We start from the raw sequence: 18755 nt of genomic DNA on the forward strand, positions 1-18755 counted from the left end.
GCACAGATGATGCGGACGGGTGATAAAACATTACAGCAGCCTTGCGCTCTCTAATACACAGCGATCCTTCATATTGCAGAGTTTAGGTCAAAAAGAGAGCAAACAACCAACCAAAAATGCCTCTTGCTAACAAACACTTCAATTATTGAGTCTATCAAACAGCCCAGCAGACACACAAAGTTATAAGATGTTAATATCAAGTTTGATTTAGGTCACCAGCGTCTATGGACAATGTTATTTTGATGTCCGATAACAATGTGAAATTATGTTGATTTATGGTTGAATTTAGGTTGTGTTGGAAAGTGGCCAAAATCCAACATCGAAAACCAACGTCATATTGATATCAAACACTGACTTTATTTTGTCAGGTGTGGCAACCAAAATCCCACGTCTGACAGATGCCATATTGGTAAAGTCCACACAACGTCAAGCTGCAACGTTGATACGTCAGACGTTGATATTTAGTTGATTTTAGGTTGAGTTAAAAAGTGACCAAATCTAACATCGAGGCAACATCTTTAACATCTTAAACCAATGTCATATTGACGTTATGGAAACCGAAATCCAACGTCTGATACATGTCCTATTGGTCACGTCCACACACTGTCAAGCTGTAACATCATCAGACGTTGATATTTGGTTGATTTTAGGTTGCTTAAAAAAATGGCCAAATCCAACATCCTACGTCATGTTGACATCAAATACAGACATTTATTCGACAAGTATATGGCAACGAAATCCAACGTCAGATAGATGTTATAGTGGTAACGTCCACACAACGTCAACTGTAACATCATTAGACGTTGGTATTTAGTTGATTTTAGGTTGTGTTGGAAAGTGACCAAAATCCAACATCTAGCCAACATCTTAAACCAACATCATATCGACGTCAAATACTCACATTATTTCGTCAGGTGTGGCAACCAAAAGCTAACGTCTGATAGATGTCATAGTGGTAACGTCCACACACTGTCAAGCTGTAACATCATCAGACGTTGATATTTGGTTGATTTTAGGTCGCATTAAAAACTGGCCAAATCCAACATCTTAAACCAACGTCATGTTGACATCAAATACAGACATTTATTCGACAAGTATATGGCAAAATATACCAAAATCCAACATCTGATAGATGTTATAGTGGTAACGTCATCACAACATCAACTGTCACATCATTAGACGTTGATATTTGGTTGATGTTTGGTTGTGTTGGAAAGTGACCAAAATCCAACATCTAGCCAACATCTTAAACCAACGTCATATCGACGTCAAATACTGACATTATTTCGTCAGGTATGGCAACCAAAAGCCAACGTCTGATAGACGTAATAGTGGTAACATCCACACACCCTCAAGCTGTAACATCATCAGACGTTGATATTTGGTTGATTTTAGGTTGCATTAAAAGTAGCCAAATCCAACATCTTAAACCAACGTCATGTTGACATCAAATACAGACATTTATTCGACAAGTATATGGCAAAATATACCAAAATCCAACATCTGATAGATGTTATAGTGGTAACGTCATCACAACATCAACTGTCACATCATTAGACGTTGATATTGTGTTGGAAAGTGACCGAAATCCAACATCCTAAACCAACGTCATATCAACGTCAAATACTGACATTATTTTGTCAGGTATGGTAACTAAAAGCCAACGTCTGATAGACGTCATAGTGGTAACGTCCACACAGTCAAGCTGTAACATCATCAGACGTTGATATTTGGTTGATTTTAGGTCGCATTAAAAGTGGCCAAATCCAACATCTTAAACCAACATCATATTGACATCAAAAACAGACATTTATTCGTCAGGTATGGCAACCAAAATCCAACTTCTGATAGCTGTCATGGTGGTAATGTCCACACAACGTCAAGCTTTAACATCATTAGATGGTGATATTTGGTTGATTTTAGGTTGTGTTGGAAAGTGACCAAAATCCAACGTCGAGCCAACATCTTAAACCAACATCATATTGACATCAAATACAGACATTAATTCGTCAAGTATCAAAATCCAACGTCTGATAGACGTCATATTGGTTGGAAAGTAACCAAAACACAACATCTGTCCGACATCGGAATTATGTCAACCTGATGTTGGGTTCTGATGTCAACCCTATTTTCATTTCCAAACAAAATGCAAAGTCCCACGATATTGGGGTACAACGTCAATTTGATGTCATGTTGACATCCTGAGCCTGCTGGGTGAATCAAATGAAGTTCATAACAAATAAAACGCACAGGCAAATCGTGGTTGACAGACAGCTGGTTTCCAGATGTGATTGCAGCTGTTACTGAAGGGACAGCTAAGTTCTTAACATCTTAATTTTTTTGTGACCCTGGACTACACAAGTGTCAATTCCTAAGCTTTACGTGAATAAGCTTTCCATTGGTGTATGCTTTGTTAGGATTGGATAATATTTGACTGAGATACTACTACTTGAAGGTGGCACAGTGGGTAGCACGATCGCCTCACAGCAGGAACGTTGCTGGTTCGAGCCCCAGCTGGGTCAGTTTGTGTTTCTGTGTGAAATTGTTCTCCCCGTGTTTGCGTGGGTTTCCTCCGGGTGCTCCGGTTTCCCCCACAGTCCAAGGACATGCAGTATAGGTGAACTGAATAAGCTAAAATGTCCGTAGTGTTTGTGCGTGAATGCAGAAGTGTTTGGATGTTTCCCAGTGATAGGTTGTGGCTGGAAGGGCATTCGCTGTGTAAAACACATGCTGGATAAGTTGGTGGCTAATTCCACTGTGTCCACCCCTGATTAATAAAGGGACTAAGCCGCAAAAAATAAATAAATTAATGAACAACTACTTGAAAATGTGAAATCTAAGTTTTAAAAAACGAAATATCGATAAAATCACTGACATAGCACGTCTGCATATTACATTTTGATATATTTATGTATGTTGGGGATTTAAAAGAACAAACTATTCCCAAAAAAAAACATCCCTGTGCAAATGATTTTGTGGTCCAGGGTCACAAAAAACAAACAAACAAACGAAATGCAAATGAAAACGAGTGCAAATGTTACACATCCATTAATTTCATTCAAATTTTATGTTCAAGTCACTTTATGAACAAAGGCAATGCATATTAGATATAATGCGATTAATATTGAGTGGAGAAAAGACGAATACTGCTGTCAGGTTACACTGTAAAAATGCAGGGTTCCACACAAATCTATTAAGTTAACATAAAAAAATCTAAGTGAATTGAACATAAAACAATTAAGTTGTCCCAAAAAAAAGTCAAGAATTGTGTCGTTTCAGCTTATTTTAAATATGTAGTTTGAAAAAGCAGCAAACATAATCTTTTGAGAGCAGGAACAATGTGTAATTGTGTAACAATGGATGAACTTGTCAATGCAATCAAATAATGGAAAAACATCTGATAACCGTAATGAAGGGCCTCGTAAACAAGTACCAACTGAATGTAGAACACGGGTTCAAACCACTATTCAGGTCGAAATATTATTGCAACAACCTGCTGTCAACAAAATAAGGAATAGATGCATAGTTTGTATCTTGTGTATGAAAATAAAAAGTAATAAAAACGTAATATTTTATTACTTGAGGCACCTCTCGTTTCTTCCTGACCTCACGCTGGAACATAAACAGCTCATTCTCTTCACACAGATTCAGCTGCTGCACTGAAACCCTTCACTCTGCGGCTCGTGTGATAGCAACATCCCTTTCCAGATAACAACCTGCCTTCGTTGCTGCAGGAAAACCAGTCATTCTTTCAAAAGCACACATTCAGACTGTCTTTAAAGATGGAGACAGTTTGATTGTGAACGTTTATGTTTTCCTTCACATTTCCAAAGCAAAAGTGCTTAGCAGCTTTACGGTAAAATATGACTTGACACTGAAATAATGTGCAAAGTGGAGGCATGTATTAGTTTTACCTCAGTAAAAAAAGACGAATCTATAAATAGCTAGGCATGAATAAATTAATTAAAGTTGGCAACAAATGCTGAACATTAAAAAAGCGAAGAGAGTAGCTAAAATGATATACACATACAACTATTATGTGCACAACTGGGACGGTAATGAGGCTTAGCTCTGTAAAGAATTAGCACAGACATTAGTCATACAACCCTACTCAAAATTTGGAAACTTGTTATTACACATTTACACATTTTAGAATAACTGTGAAGCGGACTATGCAATTACACAAATTTGCATTCGAGCTCTTTCAAATTCATGTTTAAAAAAAAGAAGATTTTGCCATTTTGCAAATATAAGGTTCTTTCTGCTTGCTGAGTGGTTTTGAGATACTGAGCTTTAAAGTCGACGTGGAATCAAAGGTAAGATTGTCCTTTTTTCAATTATTGTAACACACTTCCAACTGAAATTTTCTGAAATGTGCATGAATTCGCTCTTTGGTTACCGATTGGATCGTTGGAAGATGGGCATTTCTAACAAAATGGAGGAAGATTTAAATGTAATTTTGTACCCAGTTGTGAAAGATTACTGTCTACCATCTGCATCCTCTGATGTAGAATGTTTTCAGATGCCTGATGATCAAGAGAACGAGGAGCTAAAGTTTACAGATGGAATTGAATCATAATTGTATTAACCACTGCTTCCCACGCAGAAATAAGACATGAACTGATAGCTCAGCCCTAAAGAGCTAAAAGCCCCGCTCTAAAGCACTGTTAGCCCTGCCCTAAAGTACTGATAGCCCCGCCCTAATTGACTGATAGTTCTGCCCTAGAGGACTGATAGCCCCGCCCTAAATGACTGATAGTTCTGCCCTAGAGGATTGATAGCCCCGCCCTAAAGAGCTAAAAGCCCCAGCCTAAAGCACTGTTAGCCCTGCCCTAAAGTACAGATAGCCCGCCCTAAATGACTGGTAGCTCTGCCGTAGAGGATTAATAGCCCCGCCCTAAAGTACTGATAGCCCCACCCTAAAAAAACTGATAGCTCTGCCCTAAGGTACTGATAGCCCCGCCCTAAATAACTGAAAGCACTGCTCTAGAGGACTGATAGCATCGCCCTAAATGACTGAAAGCACTGCCCTAGAGGACTGATAGCCCCGCCCTAAAAAACTGACAGCTCTGCTCTAGAGCACTGATAGCCCCGCCCTAAAAAAATAGATAGTTCTGCCCTAAAGTACTAATAGCCCGGCCCTAAAAAACTGATAGCTCTGCCCTACAGCACTGATAACCCCGCCCCTAAAATACTGATAGCCCTGCCCTAAAAAACTGATAGCTCTGCCCTAAAGTACTGATAGCTCCGCCCTAAATGACTGAAAGCACTGCCCTAGAGATCTGATAGACCCGCCCTAAAAAACTGATAGCTCTGCCCTAGAGCACTGATAGCCTTGCCCTAAGTTTACTGATACCCCTGCCCTAAAAAACAGATAGCTCTGTCCTAAAGTACTGATAGCCCCATCCTAAAAAACTGATAGGTCTGCCCTAAAGTACTAATAGCCCCGCCCTAAAAAAAACCCCTGATGGCTCTGCCCTGTAGCACTGATAGCCCCGCCCTAAAAAACTGATAGTTCTGCCCTAAACTACTGATAGCCCCGCCCTAAATTACCGATAGCCCCGCCCTAAGCCAGATAGCTCTGCCCTAAAGTACTGATAGAATAAAAGTCGTTTCGAGGGAGGAGGGAAGGTTACTGTATTTGTTTAAAGATTATGAGAGCAAATACATTTTTACAAAATAATAAAGTGCCCCGATACATCGTTTATAACAAGCACTACTATATACATATAAAAATAAGATGAGTAAATTTTGATTTCACGCCGACTGTTTGCCTAATAAAAGTTCCAAAATGTACACTACCTAAAAATACACCATATATTAAAAATAAGTTGTCAGAAAATAAAAATAATTGACTGAAATGTCAGATAGAACCTTATAAATCCAAGGTGAGCATGTATCTGTAGCGCAGATTCAAGCACTTTAGGCTCCTGCCCTTTTTAGTTTGTCCAAACAGTTGACTGAAGCTGTGTGAAATATCATCTTTCCGTCTGGTTTTCTGTCAAGCTGCATCTACACAGCAGTGAGTTAAAGTATTAACGAGGGGTTAAAGTCTGCACAGTGATTAATATATCTGCTCGAAGCTTCAAAACAGAGCTTTAATTATGAGGAATAAGTGGCAATGTGACGAGTAACAACCAAATTCAGGAGATGAGGCGAATGTTCATGACATGTTTCATCTGGCCTTTTCTCCTGCCTTCGTATACAGCGCTTCACAACAGAGAAAGGATATAGAAATTTCCGACGAATATCGGCAGCAGTTTTCATTACAGATTTTTTTCACTTATTAAATAACATGAAGATATTGCCATTCAGGGCCTGTTATTCGATATGGACTTATTAGACCATCAGTAGTTTTTGCTTGTAAAGTTGCTATTGCTCTACACACCAGCTGTTAACAAAAGGTTTTTAGACCTAAAATCAGCCATAGCTGGAACTGCTTATTGTGCGGTTATTATACTTTGAAGGTTGTACTGATTGGTATAAAACGTGTAGTAGCTGATTTGTTGCTTTTTTTCTACTGAGAACCCAATAAAATGTTACAATTATCAGGCTAGCAATTAAACATTGCACTTTAGACACCATCAGAAACGCAGCTCATGCATTTCTATTTGGGTTGCAGGCAATGTGTGTGTGATGAAGTGTGTTGACTGGAGGGGGGCCTTTTCTACAAATTTCTTCGGAAAGATAGCAAAGCATTAACCGTTACGGGGTGAATTCACTAATCAGTAGCACCACTGTAGCGTGTGCCGTTTCTGAACAAAACTATGCGCCTTGTTATTCGATCTAACTGCACCAGCTTCTGTACGCGGTGATAGATCATTGCGCCATGCGTATTTAAATGACGCCATTTTCATTATTTATTCGTCAACTCACTTTCTACACAAATGCAGCGCATGATACAACCATACTGACGAATGATGTTGACGGAAAACATGTTTATATTTTAGACCAGATGCTACTATTTTCCTGCTGTGAATGCAGCTAGCTAATATTTTTGATAAGTTCCTGCTGTGAGGATTTTACCGTCTGCTGTGTATCAGCTATTCTCTTGAATTAAGGTGCAAGTAACGTCACTAATAACATGGTAGCCTGATTGATTTTCTTTAAAGAATCAGGTACTAAAATAACGCAATGCGTGCAAATTGCACAACACTTTGTCGGTGTATTGTAAGTAAACTTCTCTAGTCCGCATTCTGCTCCGGTTTGCAGACAGTCTGCATGACCTTTGAGGTCTGAGCGCACTGTCCATTAGGGGTGTGCTATACTGACAACATTAGTTTTTTTTTAATAATGGTTATTAAACAAGCTTCAACCCTACTCATTCTGAAAATGTACCCCTATATACATTTCTGGAGAGCGTCAAATACCTCCCAGAGGGTATGTTTTTTTTTAGTTTTTGTTTTTGTGAATGTACCAGAGGACGCTGTGTACACTTTTTAAGATCTCAAATTTCTCTCGTGAGTGCCATTGGCGCCTGCTGTTCTCTCGTAAATTCACCAGAGGCCGCTGTTGACTGACTGACTGACCATGCGACTGACTGACCATCCGACTGACTGACCATCCGACCGACTGACCCACCTTCACTGAACCAAACTGATCTAAAGCAATCCAGAAATAGAAAAGTCTTCGTGGTAGCCTGGTTTTTACCACATTTTCAGATTTTACCACATTCTCACCATGTTATTTACTTGTTTATTTAATATTTTGACATTTACTTTTGTTTTACATGTTCTATGGGACCATTGCCGGACTCAAAACTTGTCGTCTTGGTCAACTCCGCTCTGCGTTTCAAATCCTCTGACATACATGGCAAGCTACTGGACAAACTGGTAACCGTGGAAAAGTCATCCGCATGGAGGTAAACAGTCAGTAACCGCGAAAGGGCATGGCATCATGAAACAAAAACGAACGCATGATGCCGTTCCTTTTCGCGCTTACCAGCTGACCACTTATTTCCGCTTGGACAGCTTTTCCGCTGTTACCAGTCTGTCTAGTGGCTCGCCTGTTACATTGGAGGATGTGAGACACAGTAAGGAGTTGACTGTGACGACGGAATTTGAGTCCGGCAAAAAACGATTCTAGAAAACAGGGAAACAAAAACAGAAGCCAAAAAATAAAACAAACAAATAACAGGGTGAGAATGTGGTAAAATCTGAAAACTTGGTGAATCGTTGCTTTTTTAAAACTGTCGGTTGGGTTCAGGGAAGTGGGAGGGCACTGGCCAATCAGTGGATTTTAAAACTCTATCGGTTGGGTTTAGGTGGGTGGGGTGATCGCTCGGTTGGTCAGGTAGTCAGTCAGTCGACAGCGTGCTCTGGTGCATTTACGTGAGACGAGCAGGAGTGAATGTCACTCTGGTGAGAAATTTAAGATCCAAGAAGTGTACACAGCGGCCTCTGGTGGATTCACGAAAACAAAAACTGCAAAAAAACATACCTTCTGGGACATATTTGGCGCTCGCCAGAAATGTATACAGCGGTACGTATTCAGAATGAGCCTGGGTTGGCATGACTTCTGAGGTCTGCGCACACTTTCCACAAGAGGTGTGTGATACTAACAACATTGGCTTTTTCAAAAATGATTATTAAACAGGATTTTTCTGAATGTTTTTTTTTTATCCTGGAAAACCACCAGTAGACAGCAATTCATTATCTTAATGAGTGATTCAATGATTCATTCATTCATGTAGAAGTTGATCCATTTATAAATTCAGCATATGGTGACCCTTGATCTATATGAATGGATCGCTGAATCATTGACTCTGCTCTGAAATGTTCTGCTACAGCTCTGTTTTGGAACTACTTGCGAAAATCAAATCTTAAAAGTATGAAAAAAATATACAGGGATATGTTGCAACACCGGCTCATTCTGAAAACGTGGCCCTATATACATTTCTGGAGATCACGAATTATGTAGCCAGAGAAATGTATGGCTGCATTTTGTCTTGAAAACGAACGATACGCATGATGCCATTCTTTTTCGTGACCGCTTACCTCTGTGTGCATGGCTTTTCGTCGGTTACCAGTTTGTAGTGGCTTACCGCGTACATTCAAGGATTTGAGACACAGTGAGGAGTTGACCGTGAGGTCTGTGACGATGGGGTTCGAGTCTGGTAAAGAACGATTTCAGAAAGCAGGTATGACAAAAGCAAAAGCCACAAAAATAGAACAAAGAAATAAATAACAGGGTAAGAATGTGGTCAAATCTGAAAACAAGGTAAAAATCAGGCTGCCATAAGAGCTTTTGCTGTTCTTGATTGCTTTTGTAAACACTGTCGGTTGGGTTTAGGGAAGTGGGTATGCGGGTCAATCGGTGCTTTTTAAAACACTATCGGTTGAGTTTAGGGAAGGGGATAGGTGGGGTGATCGGTCTGTCGGTCGATCAGTCAGTCAGTCGACAGCGGCTTCTGGTGGATTTACACAAGAACAGCAAGTGCGAATGGCACTCGCAGGAGAAATCTGAGATCTCAAAAAGAGTACACAGCGGCCTCTGCTGGATTCTTTAAAACAAAAATTGCAAAAACATGTGCCTCCTGCAACGTAATTGGCGCTTTCCAGAAATCTAAATAGGGGTACGTAATCAGAATGAGTTTGAGTTGGATATATATTTTTCTTTCATAAGCTTAACCATAAGAAAAATCTAATTGTACTAATATGCTACATCTTGCAGTAAATGCTATCAGACTCTCAAAACGTTTTTTTGCTTTCTTCAAACAGCACGACATTCAATAATGTCAGCTAGTACATTGTCAAAATGATGATATCAACCTGGATGATAAATATCGCACACCCCTACTGTCTGTTTGCAGCTCGATTTTTGAGTCCACGTGGACTTGTGCATGTACAGCAGTGCGTGTGCAAATGATTTCAGTGCTCAGTTGTGCGCTAGATGGAGCGGAACACGGAAAATGAAGTATACCTTTAGTGAATTCCCCCTTATGTCTTTTACTCAACAGCTTCCAGGTCGAGTCTTGCACAGCCTCAGGCGAGGAGATTCCTCTCCACACTCTCCCACCCTCATTCTTACTAAGTAGTTTCTCACACTGTTTATTTTTTTTTACTGACGATTATTTTGATGTTACATCTTAGGGCCTGATGGATCAGCATCGGATGAGGATCCATTTTCCCCATTCTCTCCACAAGGAGATGGGATTTCGTCCGGCACCCCATTGAGGTCAGACTTTGTTGGGGGCTTGTCCTGCATCTGTCCCCCATCCCCTAGTTTTGAAAGCTGAGCCCCGTTCACACATGCACCACCTTCCGATTTACCAAAGTTAAAAAGTTTGCCGGGATTGAAGGACTTGTTGGGTGATTGGGACCTCTCTACCTTCTCCTGGACTGGGGGAGCCACTGACGCACTGGCAGAAGCCATCGCCGCTTCCTTCTTGTTCTCTGGAGACTTCAGGAACTTGAAACTGAGGAAACCTGGTAGCTTAGGTTCGTTCCCTGTGGGTGACTGTGGGGAACGAGCTGTGCCGGAAGAAAACTTATTCTGTAGAGGGATGATCTGCTTAAGTTTCATCACATTGTTGTTGCCAAGAAGCGAGCTGGGCCGCTTGGGTTTCTCTCCGCCAGAAGAGCCTCCTCCGCCCCCTGATCTGGCTTTGCCACTCTGGCTCTTCTCATGGTGGTGGTCACTGCCAGAGGCGTCCGAGCGGCCGTCGTCTCTGTCCCGTCGGGCCTGATACTCGGCCTGCCGCTGCCGCTCCTCCTCCTCACGCTTCCTCCGCTGCTGCTGCTGGAAATGCTGCTGCGCCTGACGCTCGTGCTTCTGAATAAACACATACACACATGTTTAGGTTATTAATTACCATAACTTGGTAACATGGGCGGTCAAGTAACTTGCACACAATTATAGGCTTGATAATTGTGCAGTATTTGATAAAAGACAGTATTTTAGGTTAATGACGGATAAATCATGACAACAAACTATTACACCGAAGTGGTGTTAGTGAGACCAGCAGGGGGCGATCAACCTGCAGTCTATGTGGGTCCTAACGTCCCAGTATAGTGAAGGGGACTATATACTGCTAAGTGAGCGCCGTCTTTCGGATGAGACGTTAAACCGAGGTCCTAACTCTCTGTGGTCGTTAAAAATCACAGAATGTCCTTCGAAAAACAGTGGGGTTTAACCCCGGCACCCTGGCCAAAGTGGCCTACTGGCCTCTGCCTATCATGGCCTCCTAATCATCCCCATATCATAATTGGCTTCATCACAGGTCTCCTCTCCACCAATCAGCTGGTGTGTGGTGTGCAGTCTGGCGCAATATGGCTGCCATCGTGTCATCCAGGTGGATGCTGCACACTGGTGGTGGATGAGGAGATTTCCTCCATTGTGTAAAGTAATTTGAGTGTCTAGAAAAGCGCTATATGAATGTAAGGAATTATTATTAATTATTATTATAATAAGTTTAATTAGAATCTCAATAGAAGTTTTGAAAGTAAATATTAAAATTCTATTTGGTACAGACTTATATAAACGAGCTCAATGACCACTAGGCCATTTAAATTGTAAATTGTAATACATTTCTAGTGGTTCCCATGCTAAACACCAAGAAAGGCTTCTCAGGAGTTATGGTTGGATTATTACCTTGAACGCCTCTTTGCGCTGAAACTCCAGCTTGGCCATTTCTTCTCCGACCCAGCTGGGGATGTCTGGTATTGCCACATGAATGATATACTTTAGAAGTACTGCAAAGTGCTGAGCACATATTGAAAGACATAAAGAAGAACAGAAACCATCGATTATTGTCAATTCCCTCATTTATAGGACAGTTCATTTAATGCAATTATCCTGGAGTCATAAACAAACAAGCATAATATTTTTCTTATTAATTATGTGTGAAATACGCTAGCAGTTTCTGGGTTGAAAACGTTCTGACTCTAGCACTAAATTCTCTGAGTTGCTTTGTATGATTAGCACTTCTTGTGTGTATTGCCTCTTCTTTTTGAATCGCTGAATGCCTCCTCAATTGTAAGTAGCTTTAGACAAAATTGCTGCTAAATGACTAAATGTAAATGTAAAATCCTTTTTTAAAATCCTACACGCGTTCTTTAGTGTACAAAACAAAAATGTTACTTGAGGCCAAAACACTATGAGTGCATGTAAACAAACAGGATTACTCCAATTACTGTTTGTAGATTGTTCCTGCCATTTTCGATACTGATGTACGTTCAGCTTTTAGGTTTTCTAAAACGTTATTAAAGCACACAAATGTAAAATGTTAATTATTTCCTGTGAACGTTGAGTTTAGGGCAGTGCTTAATTTGTAAATGAATAATTCCTGGAACAAAACCATTCGGCCAAACTATTTCCGTTTCCTCCGAACATGACGTCATTAAACAGTGATAGCGCAAAGAGAGCATCACATTTCTGAACGGTCTATTAGTATTTTTACCAAAACGTTATAGGTCAGTCATGGATAATAAAAACATGTGGCTACACACATAAATCGTATGAAAAATCACTATTCAGTTCACTTCACTTTTATGTGCCAAGTGAAAAAAAAAATCACATGACTCTGTCTAATCTTCAAGAAGAGCCCACAGTTACCTCTACTGTCATGTTTTCTGGCTGACTTTCCTCGATTTGCTTCTGTCTCCTGCTATCCTGATCCATTCACGCCGTTTCGTCTTCTCAAGATCTTATTTGATCAGGCTCATTTATCAGATTTACTCGTGGTTTTAAAAAATGTAAATGTGCGTGACTTCCTATTTGCTATTTTGAAAATACCGATATGGAGACGCAGTGGCGCAGTAGGTAGTACTGTCGCCTAATAGCAAGAAGGTCGCTGGTTCCAGCCTCGGCTGGGTCAGTTGGCATTTCTGTGTGGAGTTTGCATGTTCTCTCTGCGCATACATAGGTTTCTTCCGGGTGCTCTGGTTTGCCCCACAGTCCAAAGACATGCGGTACAGGTGATTTGGGTAGGCTAAATTTTTCGTAATTTATGAGTGTGAATGAGTGTGTGTGGATGTTTCCCAGAGATGGGTTGCACCTGGAAGGGTATCCACAGCGTAAAAATGTGCTGGATAAGTTGGCGGTTCATTCCACTGTGGCGACCCCGGATTAATAATGAATAAAAATATGAATGGAAGAAAGATTAAAAAATCCAGATATTATTTAGGTAGGTCACTGTGCTCACTGCGCGTGAAGCAATAGTCGCCAACCAATGACAGTGATTGTAAATATAAGAACGCTGATTGGCTGAAGATATTGTTAAGGCCCAATAGTTAACAATATCGTAACTTTTGCGTTAACTTGCGCATGGTGACTACACATCCACACACCTTTCACTTGCACTCATTCGCATTCTCTCTCATTCCCTCACACACAAACACACACATGTAGGTATTCACCACACATAATAATGCCGGATCCATTAAAATAAATACAGGAATGCAAAGCAGGAATATCTGACATTTTGCGGAACAGGATCTGGCAAGATTTGGCTCAATTAAGCACTGGTTTAGGGCTAGGGTTGGGGAAGATAAACAGAATATACACTTAGAATATACAGTAGAAAACACATTAAGTCAATGAGAAGTCCCCATAAAGATAGCTATACAAACGTGTGTGTGTGTGTGTATGTGTGCACGTACCTCTAGGATGACAATAGAGATTATGGCCATCTCTGGACTTAGCCAGGGAAACAGTCTCTGAAGCTGCCCACACTGACCAATCAGATAGCAGTTCACTATGATGGCAATCAGACCCATGGCTTCCATCACTGTCTGTGCAATGATACAGGACTTTTACATAACCGTATTACATAAAGACACTCCTGGAACAGCATCAAAAAAATACATTTTGTTCTTCAAGAGTATATTAAGGATTTGTTAGAGTAGTCAGTGTTGTCGAACCTGCCATTGTCCGATGCTCGCCACCCTCAGGCCGAACGGTCTCTGTAGGCTGGTGCACAGTTTAAAAGCGTCACTCCGGATCTCGATGATATTGTTGATGAGGGCACACATGGCGGCCAATGGGAAGGCAGAGGAAAAGAGCACCACATATCCAAACTGGACGAACATCTCCTGGTAGTCCTGAAACGTGTCCTGAAAAGGAGTTGATTCAGCAGAACTGTTTTAGATGCTTCACGTTAGGGCTGTGCAATATGGACAAAATATTCATATTGCGATTTTATGAACGAATATTGCGATTGCGACTTTATTTGCGATTTTGGCAACTGTTTTTGCTTTTTCAAACAAGCTAAATACACACATTCTAAATGCATTCAGTGCACAACAAGTGCATAACAAAACTAATGCGTCAGTAATTTCTTTGTGCCGTTTTGACCCTTTGCCTTACTAGTTTAGTCTGTTAGGGCTGGCTTTGATGTGTGCTTTTGTTTGTTCTGATGGACTTTGTTGACATGCATTGATCACACAGTTTTTTATGACGCTGTTTTAAGTGTTGGATCAGATTTGTAGTATTGCTTCGTTTTGTTGGAAAAATCATTTCCCAAGTCTTGAAAATTGCCTTGCTCTGTGACATCCTCTCTCCTGAATCCAAAATACTCCCAATGAATTTCTCCTTGGCACCAAATCATTTTTATTTTGACCTGCATCCATATTTTATGTTCTTTCCTCCTGCTCGCCTGTTCGGAAGACTCGCTGGTTAACATCTTTCTCCTATTTAGCTTAGCTGTAATTGCCCGGTGCGCTGCGTCAGCTCTGATTGGTTAGCATATTAAAATCATACGCACAAGAGCATATTCTGAATAAAATTAAAAATAAATTAATAGATAAAAATTGCAGCCTTGTGCGATTTAGAAATTGCGTGTGCTGAAGTTGCGATTTTTTTTGCGATTGCGATTAATTGCACAGCCCTACTTCACGTTATTTTGAAAGTATCTGTTTGACTGCAGGGAGAGAATAGCAGTAATCTAGATCACAAAGACATTGACTGCTTTTCTGATAGCACACACAATCAAAAGTTCAGTTGGAAACCATTGTGTCACAAACAAAGAACTATAAAACAACTAGAAGGCAACATCCCATTACCTAGCTCAACCCCGAGTTCATGACATCAGCAACCCTATTGAAGCACCTGAACTTCTTCTACCCCTAAGCTCTCAAAACTCTAGGCTCTTCTGTACCGGCTCTCTCTATAGTTTGCTGCAGTGAAGGTTTTGTTTTCATTTCCCTCTATGAGAGCGCAGCTGGACTCACGTGTGGACTACAGTGCACTCGACGTGCGATAGAAATACGTGTCTAAGGAACATTTTTTTACCCGAGAGCTTTTCTCATCTGGAAATGGTGAAATCTGGATTTGCCGCTCGTCTCCTTTTAATAAAGACTCCAGTTGGTGTTGATTGTCCTTTCTCTACAGATTTGGTAAGCGAGCGATCAGTGGTCTTTGTTTGTTTATTCAGTGGCAAAGTAAGTTCGTATCGTCAGCAGTACTCTTTCAGTGTTTAAAGACATACCATAAGTTAATAAAGTTTACCGTACATTATTACAATATTATAGACTGAAAGATCCGCTGTAAATGCTTCTCTCCGAGTGTAAACATGTAAACACCGCAATTAAACTATTAACGTTGTGTAGGATTTTCACCACATTTTGTGACAGGAATAACACACACGGCTTTCTGAAGCTACCTGCCGGGTGCATCTAAGTTACAGAGAAATGCGGAGGGTTTTTTTCTCTCATTCGCCGTGTGGTATCAAACATTGCATGAAAAATACGCGCTTAGAGCAGCTCCTCGAATCAAATATCTCATTTGACACAAGGGGCATGAAGAAAATTCCTGAATGAAAGAGCCAAACTGCAGTTTAAGTCCTCCATTTAATAAATAAGCAAATGATTTGATTACTGATGTCCATGTAAACAGTTACTGTCTTTCTCCTCTGCGTCTGTGTGTTTGTTTTGCCTCTGTGAAAATCAAAACCGACACTCCCATTTTATGCAAATTTTTACAGACCTTCCCTCTTTCCCTCCTCCGACACTCCCCCCCTAAACAGAGCTGGACACGCACACTTTCCTGACTTTTTCCAAAGTAGAGGTGTCAAAAAACCCAGCTGAAACAAGGGGGTTTCACGGCCCTTTAAACATTTAAGCCCATGCAGATTGCTTGCTTTTTAAACACAAAACAAGTTTCTTGAACTCAAAGAGAAAGCAACAGGTTGTACTAATCAGTTAATGTACACTCAAAAAAATGATATGTTGGCTTTAATTAACTTTTTTATGTCAACAGGTTCCACGTAACCCAGTTAGAAAAAAATATTTATTTGAGTGAACTTAAGTTAGTTACATAAAGGTAAGGTAATGTTTAGTTCAATCAACACAACATTTATAATTTAGCTTTAATTTATTTACACTGCTAAAAAAATCTGTTAAATTAACTGAAAAATACCGGCACTGGTTGCCTGGAATTTTCTGTAAAAATAGGGAAGTTTTATAGGACTGTTTAAATTTACAGAAAATAACCATATTATATCAACTGATACAATGCTTAGTTCACAAAAACCTAGTTTAGCTCACAAAAACGTAAAGTCACTCAATGCACTAATGTGTTCATGTATGTATAATTAGCAAACAGATTTTCACTGTATTTGTAACAACACAGTTACTTTTAAACAAAAGAAGATGCAGCACAGCATCAGCTATCCTAAGTTTATATTGGACTTGCACACAGATGCTACTATCCTTCACAGTATTCTTCTTCCAGACCAGAAAACTAATTGATCTTTGAATTAACAGACAAATATTTTGTAGACTCCAACAGACGAGTAGTTCAATTTAATGTAATTTAAGTTCGGCTAACATTAGAAATAAAGTCAACCCAAATTTTCATAATTAAATAATAACTTGTTATTATTAATTATTAATAGTAATCATTTTATGAGCTTAATTCACGACAGTATGGAGAGTGTCCTGACCTGGTACGTTTGCATGCAGCTCTCAACCTCCGCCTGTGTGAGTGTGTTGGTTTCTTGCTCCTCAGGAGGATCCATCCACGAATCTCTCTTGGTCTTGCTGTCAGCTCTCTCTAAGCTGCGTCCCCTCTTCCTGAGCTTTACCGAGGAGCTGTTCTCCACTCCAGTCGGCAGCGGCTCTGCTGCCAGCTCCTTCATCTCCGGAGCCCCGTTTTCATCCTCATCATCACACATCTCGAAAACCGATGCAGGATCCATGCCCCTCTCCACCATGGTGGGACTCCCCTCCTCCAGGAAGCTGTCGTCCACTGGGCTGACGCAGCTCGCAGACTTGCGCTCCACCTTCTCGATGAAGCTGACCTTGCGTAGCTTCAGGCCGCAGTCGATGAGGCTCTCGGATTCGTTTTCTTCTTCGCTGTGCCTCTCCCCGTGTTCCTCCTCCATGTCTTCATCCGGGACGCCGCAGCCACCGTTCAGACACTTGCGTTCTCGTCTATCTTGGTGTCCCTCCTCACCCATCTGTGGGCCTCGCAGGCCTGGCCCGAGCACTGTTGGGTCGCTGGGTGAGACCTGTGCTCGTCCTGCTGCGAGACGCCCATATTTGAGCAGTGCCGACACCAGCAGCTCCCAAACGGCCCTCAGCGTCAGCTCACCTAATCGGTGCCGCTCTGCCAGGTAGGGCTGCAGGACTTCCTTCATGTTCTGCACAAACTGCCGGATAATCAGCAGCGTGGCCAGCATCTGCAGGAGTATGGACACCACAAAGTTACTTTCTCACTATCTAAATGGCTGATAATTGATATTCAGTTGTCAGAATTATTCGCCCTCCTGTGTTTTTTATTTTCTTTTTTAAATATTTCCCAAATTATGTTTAACAGGGCAAGGAATTTTTCACAGTATGTCTGATAATATTTTTTCTTCTGGAGAAAGTCTTGTTTGTTTTATTTCGGCTAGAATAAAAGCAGTTTTACATTTTTTAAACACCATTTTAAGGTCAAAATTATTAGCCCCTTTAAGCTATATATTTTTTTCGATATTCTACAGAACAAACCATCATTATACAATGACTTGCCTAATTCCCCTAACCTGCCTAGTTAACCTAATTAACCTAGTTAAGCCTTTAAATGTCTCTTTAAGCTGTATAGAAGTGTCTTGAAAAATATCTAGTCAAATATTATGTACTGTCATCATGGCAAAGATAAAATAAATCAGTTATTACAAATGAGTTAATAAAACTATTATGTTTATAAATGCGTTGAAAAACTCTTCTCTCTGTTAAACAGAAATTGGGGGGGAAAAAACAGAGGGACGAATAATTCAAGGGGGCTAATAATTCTGACTTCAACTGTATATATATGTATATATATATATTTATACAACAGTTCTGTCTGGTTCTCGAATCTGATTGGATGATAGCCGTGATATATTTGAGTAATATCAGCATCCGTACAGCCTCTTTACGATTTGTGTATTCGCTTGTTAAGTGGTGACGTGTTTGTGACGTATGTAATACTGTTTCCGGGTCCAAGCCGCCACTCATTTGAGTGGAGAAATCATTCGTTCATGATCACGTTTTATTCCTATCACACATTAAAGTTAATTTTATATAAAGTCATAGTGTACACAACAATCTCTGAGCTTGCTGCATAACAAATACCAACATTTTAACAATTTATAAAAAAATGAATCACTTTCTGGCCATTGGATATTAGTCACGGACATATATATTGCGATCGTGACTTTCGAAAGCATTAAATCGCTTTGTAAACGTTTCTTATTACCATTTCATGAATCGCCCCATTCAGTTGAATAGAGCGCTTGGACCCGGAAGCCGCTCCGCGTGACGTCACACTAAACAAGCGGATTACTCCGCCTA

The 18755-nt window shown here is 40.5% G+C and overlaps 2 protein-coding genes across 6 annotated transcripts in view; one reads left to right on the forward strand and one right to left on the reverse strand.

Moving 5' to 3' along the window:
• ranbp3a (RAN binding protein 3a) overlaps positions 1-18755 on the forward strand; it is a 1280039-nt gene that overhangs the window by 51713 nt on the left and 1209571 nt on the right. The gene's annotated exons all lie outside the window — the stretch shown is intronic.
• ano8b (anoctamin 8b) overlaps positions 7923-18755 on the reverse strand; it is a 43111-nt gene continuing 32278 nt past the window's right edge. Inside the window, exons 20-24 of the mRNA XM_087273134.1 lie at positions 16883-17620; positions 13863-14054; positions 13602-13733; positions 11593-11703; positions 7923-10773 (exon numbers count right to left, since the gene is read on the reverse strand). Coding sequence (XP_087129260.1) covers positions 10081-10773; positions 11593-11703; positions 13602-13733; positions 13863-14054; positions 16883-17620 — 1866 coding nt within the window. The 3' untranslated portion in view covers positions 7923-10080. The remainder of the gene's footprint in view (positions 10774-11592; positions 11704-13601; positions 13734-13862; positions 14055-16882; positions 17621-18755) is intronic.

Source organism: Danio rerio, chromosome 11, assembly GCF_052040795.2.
Source record: "Danio rerio strain M-AB ecotype USA chromosome 11, GRCz13ab, whole genome shotgun sequence".
Taxonomy (NCBI): domain Eukaryota; kingdom Metazoa; phylum Chordata; class Actinopteri; order Cypriniformes; family Danionidae; genus Danio; species Danio rerio.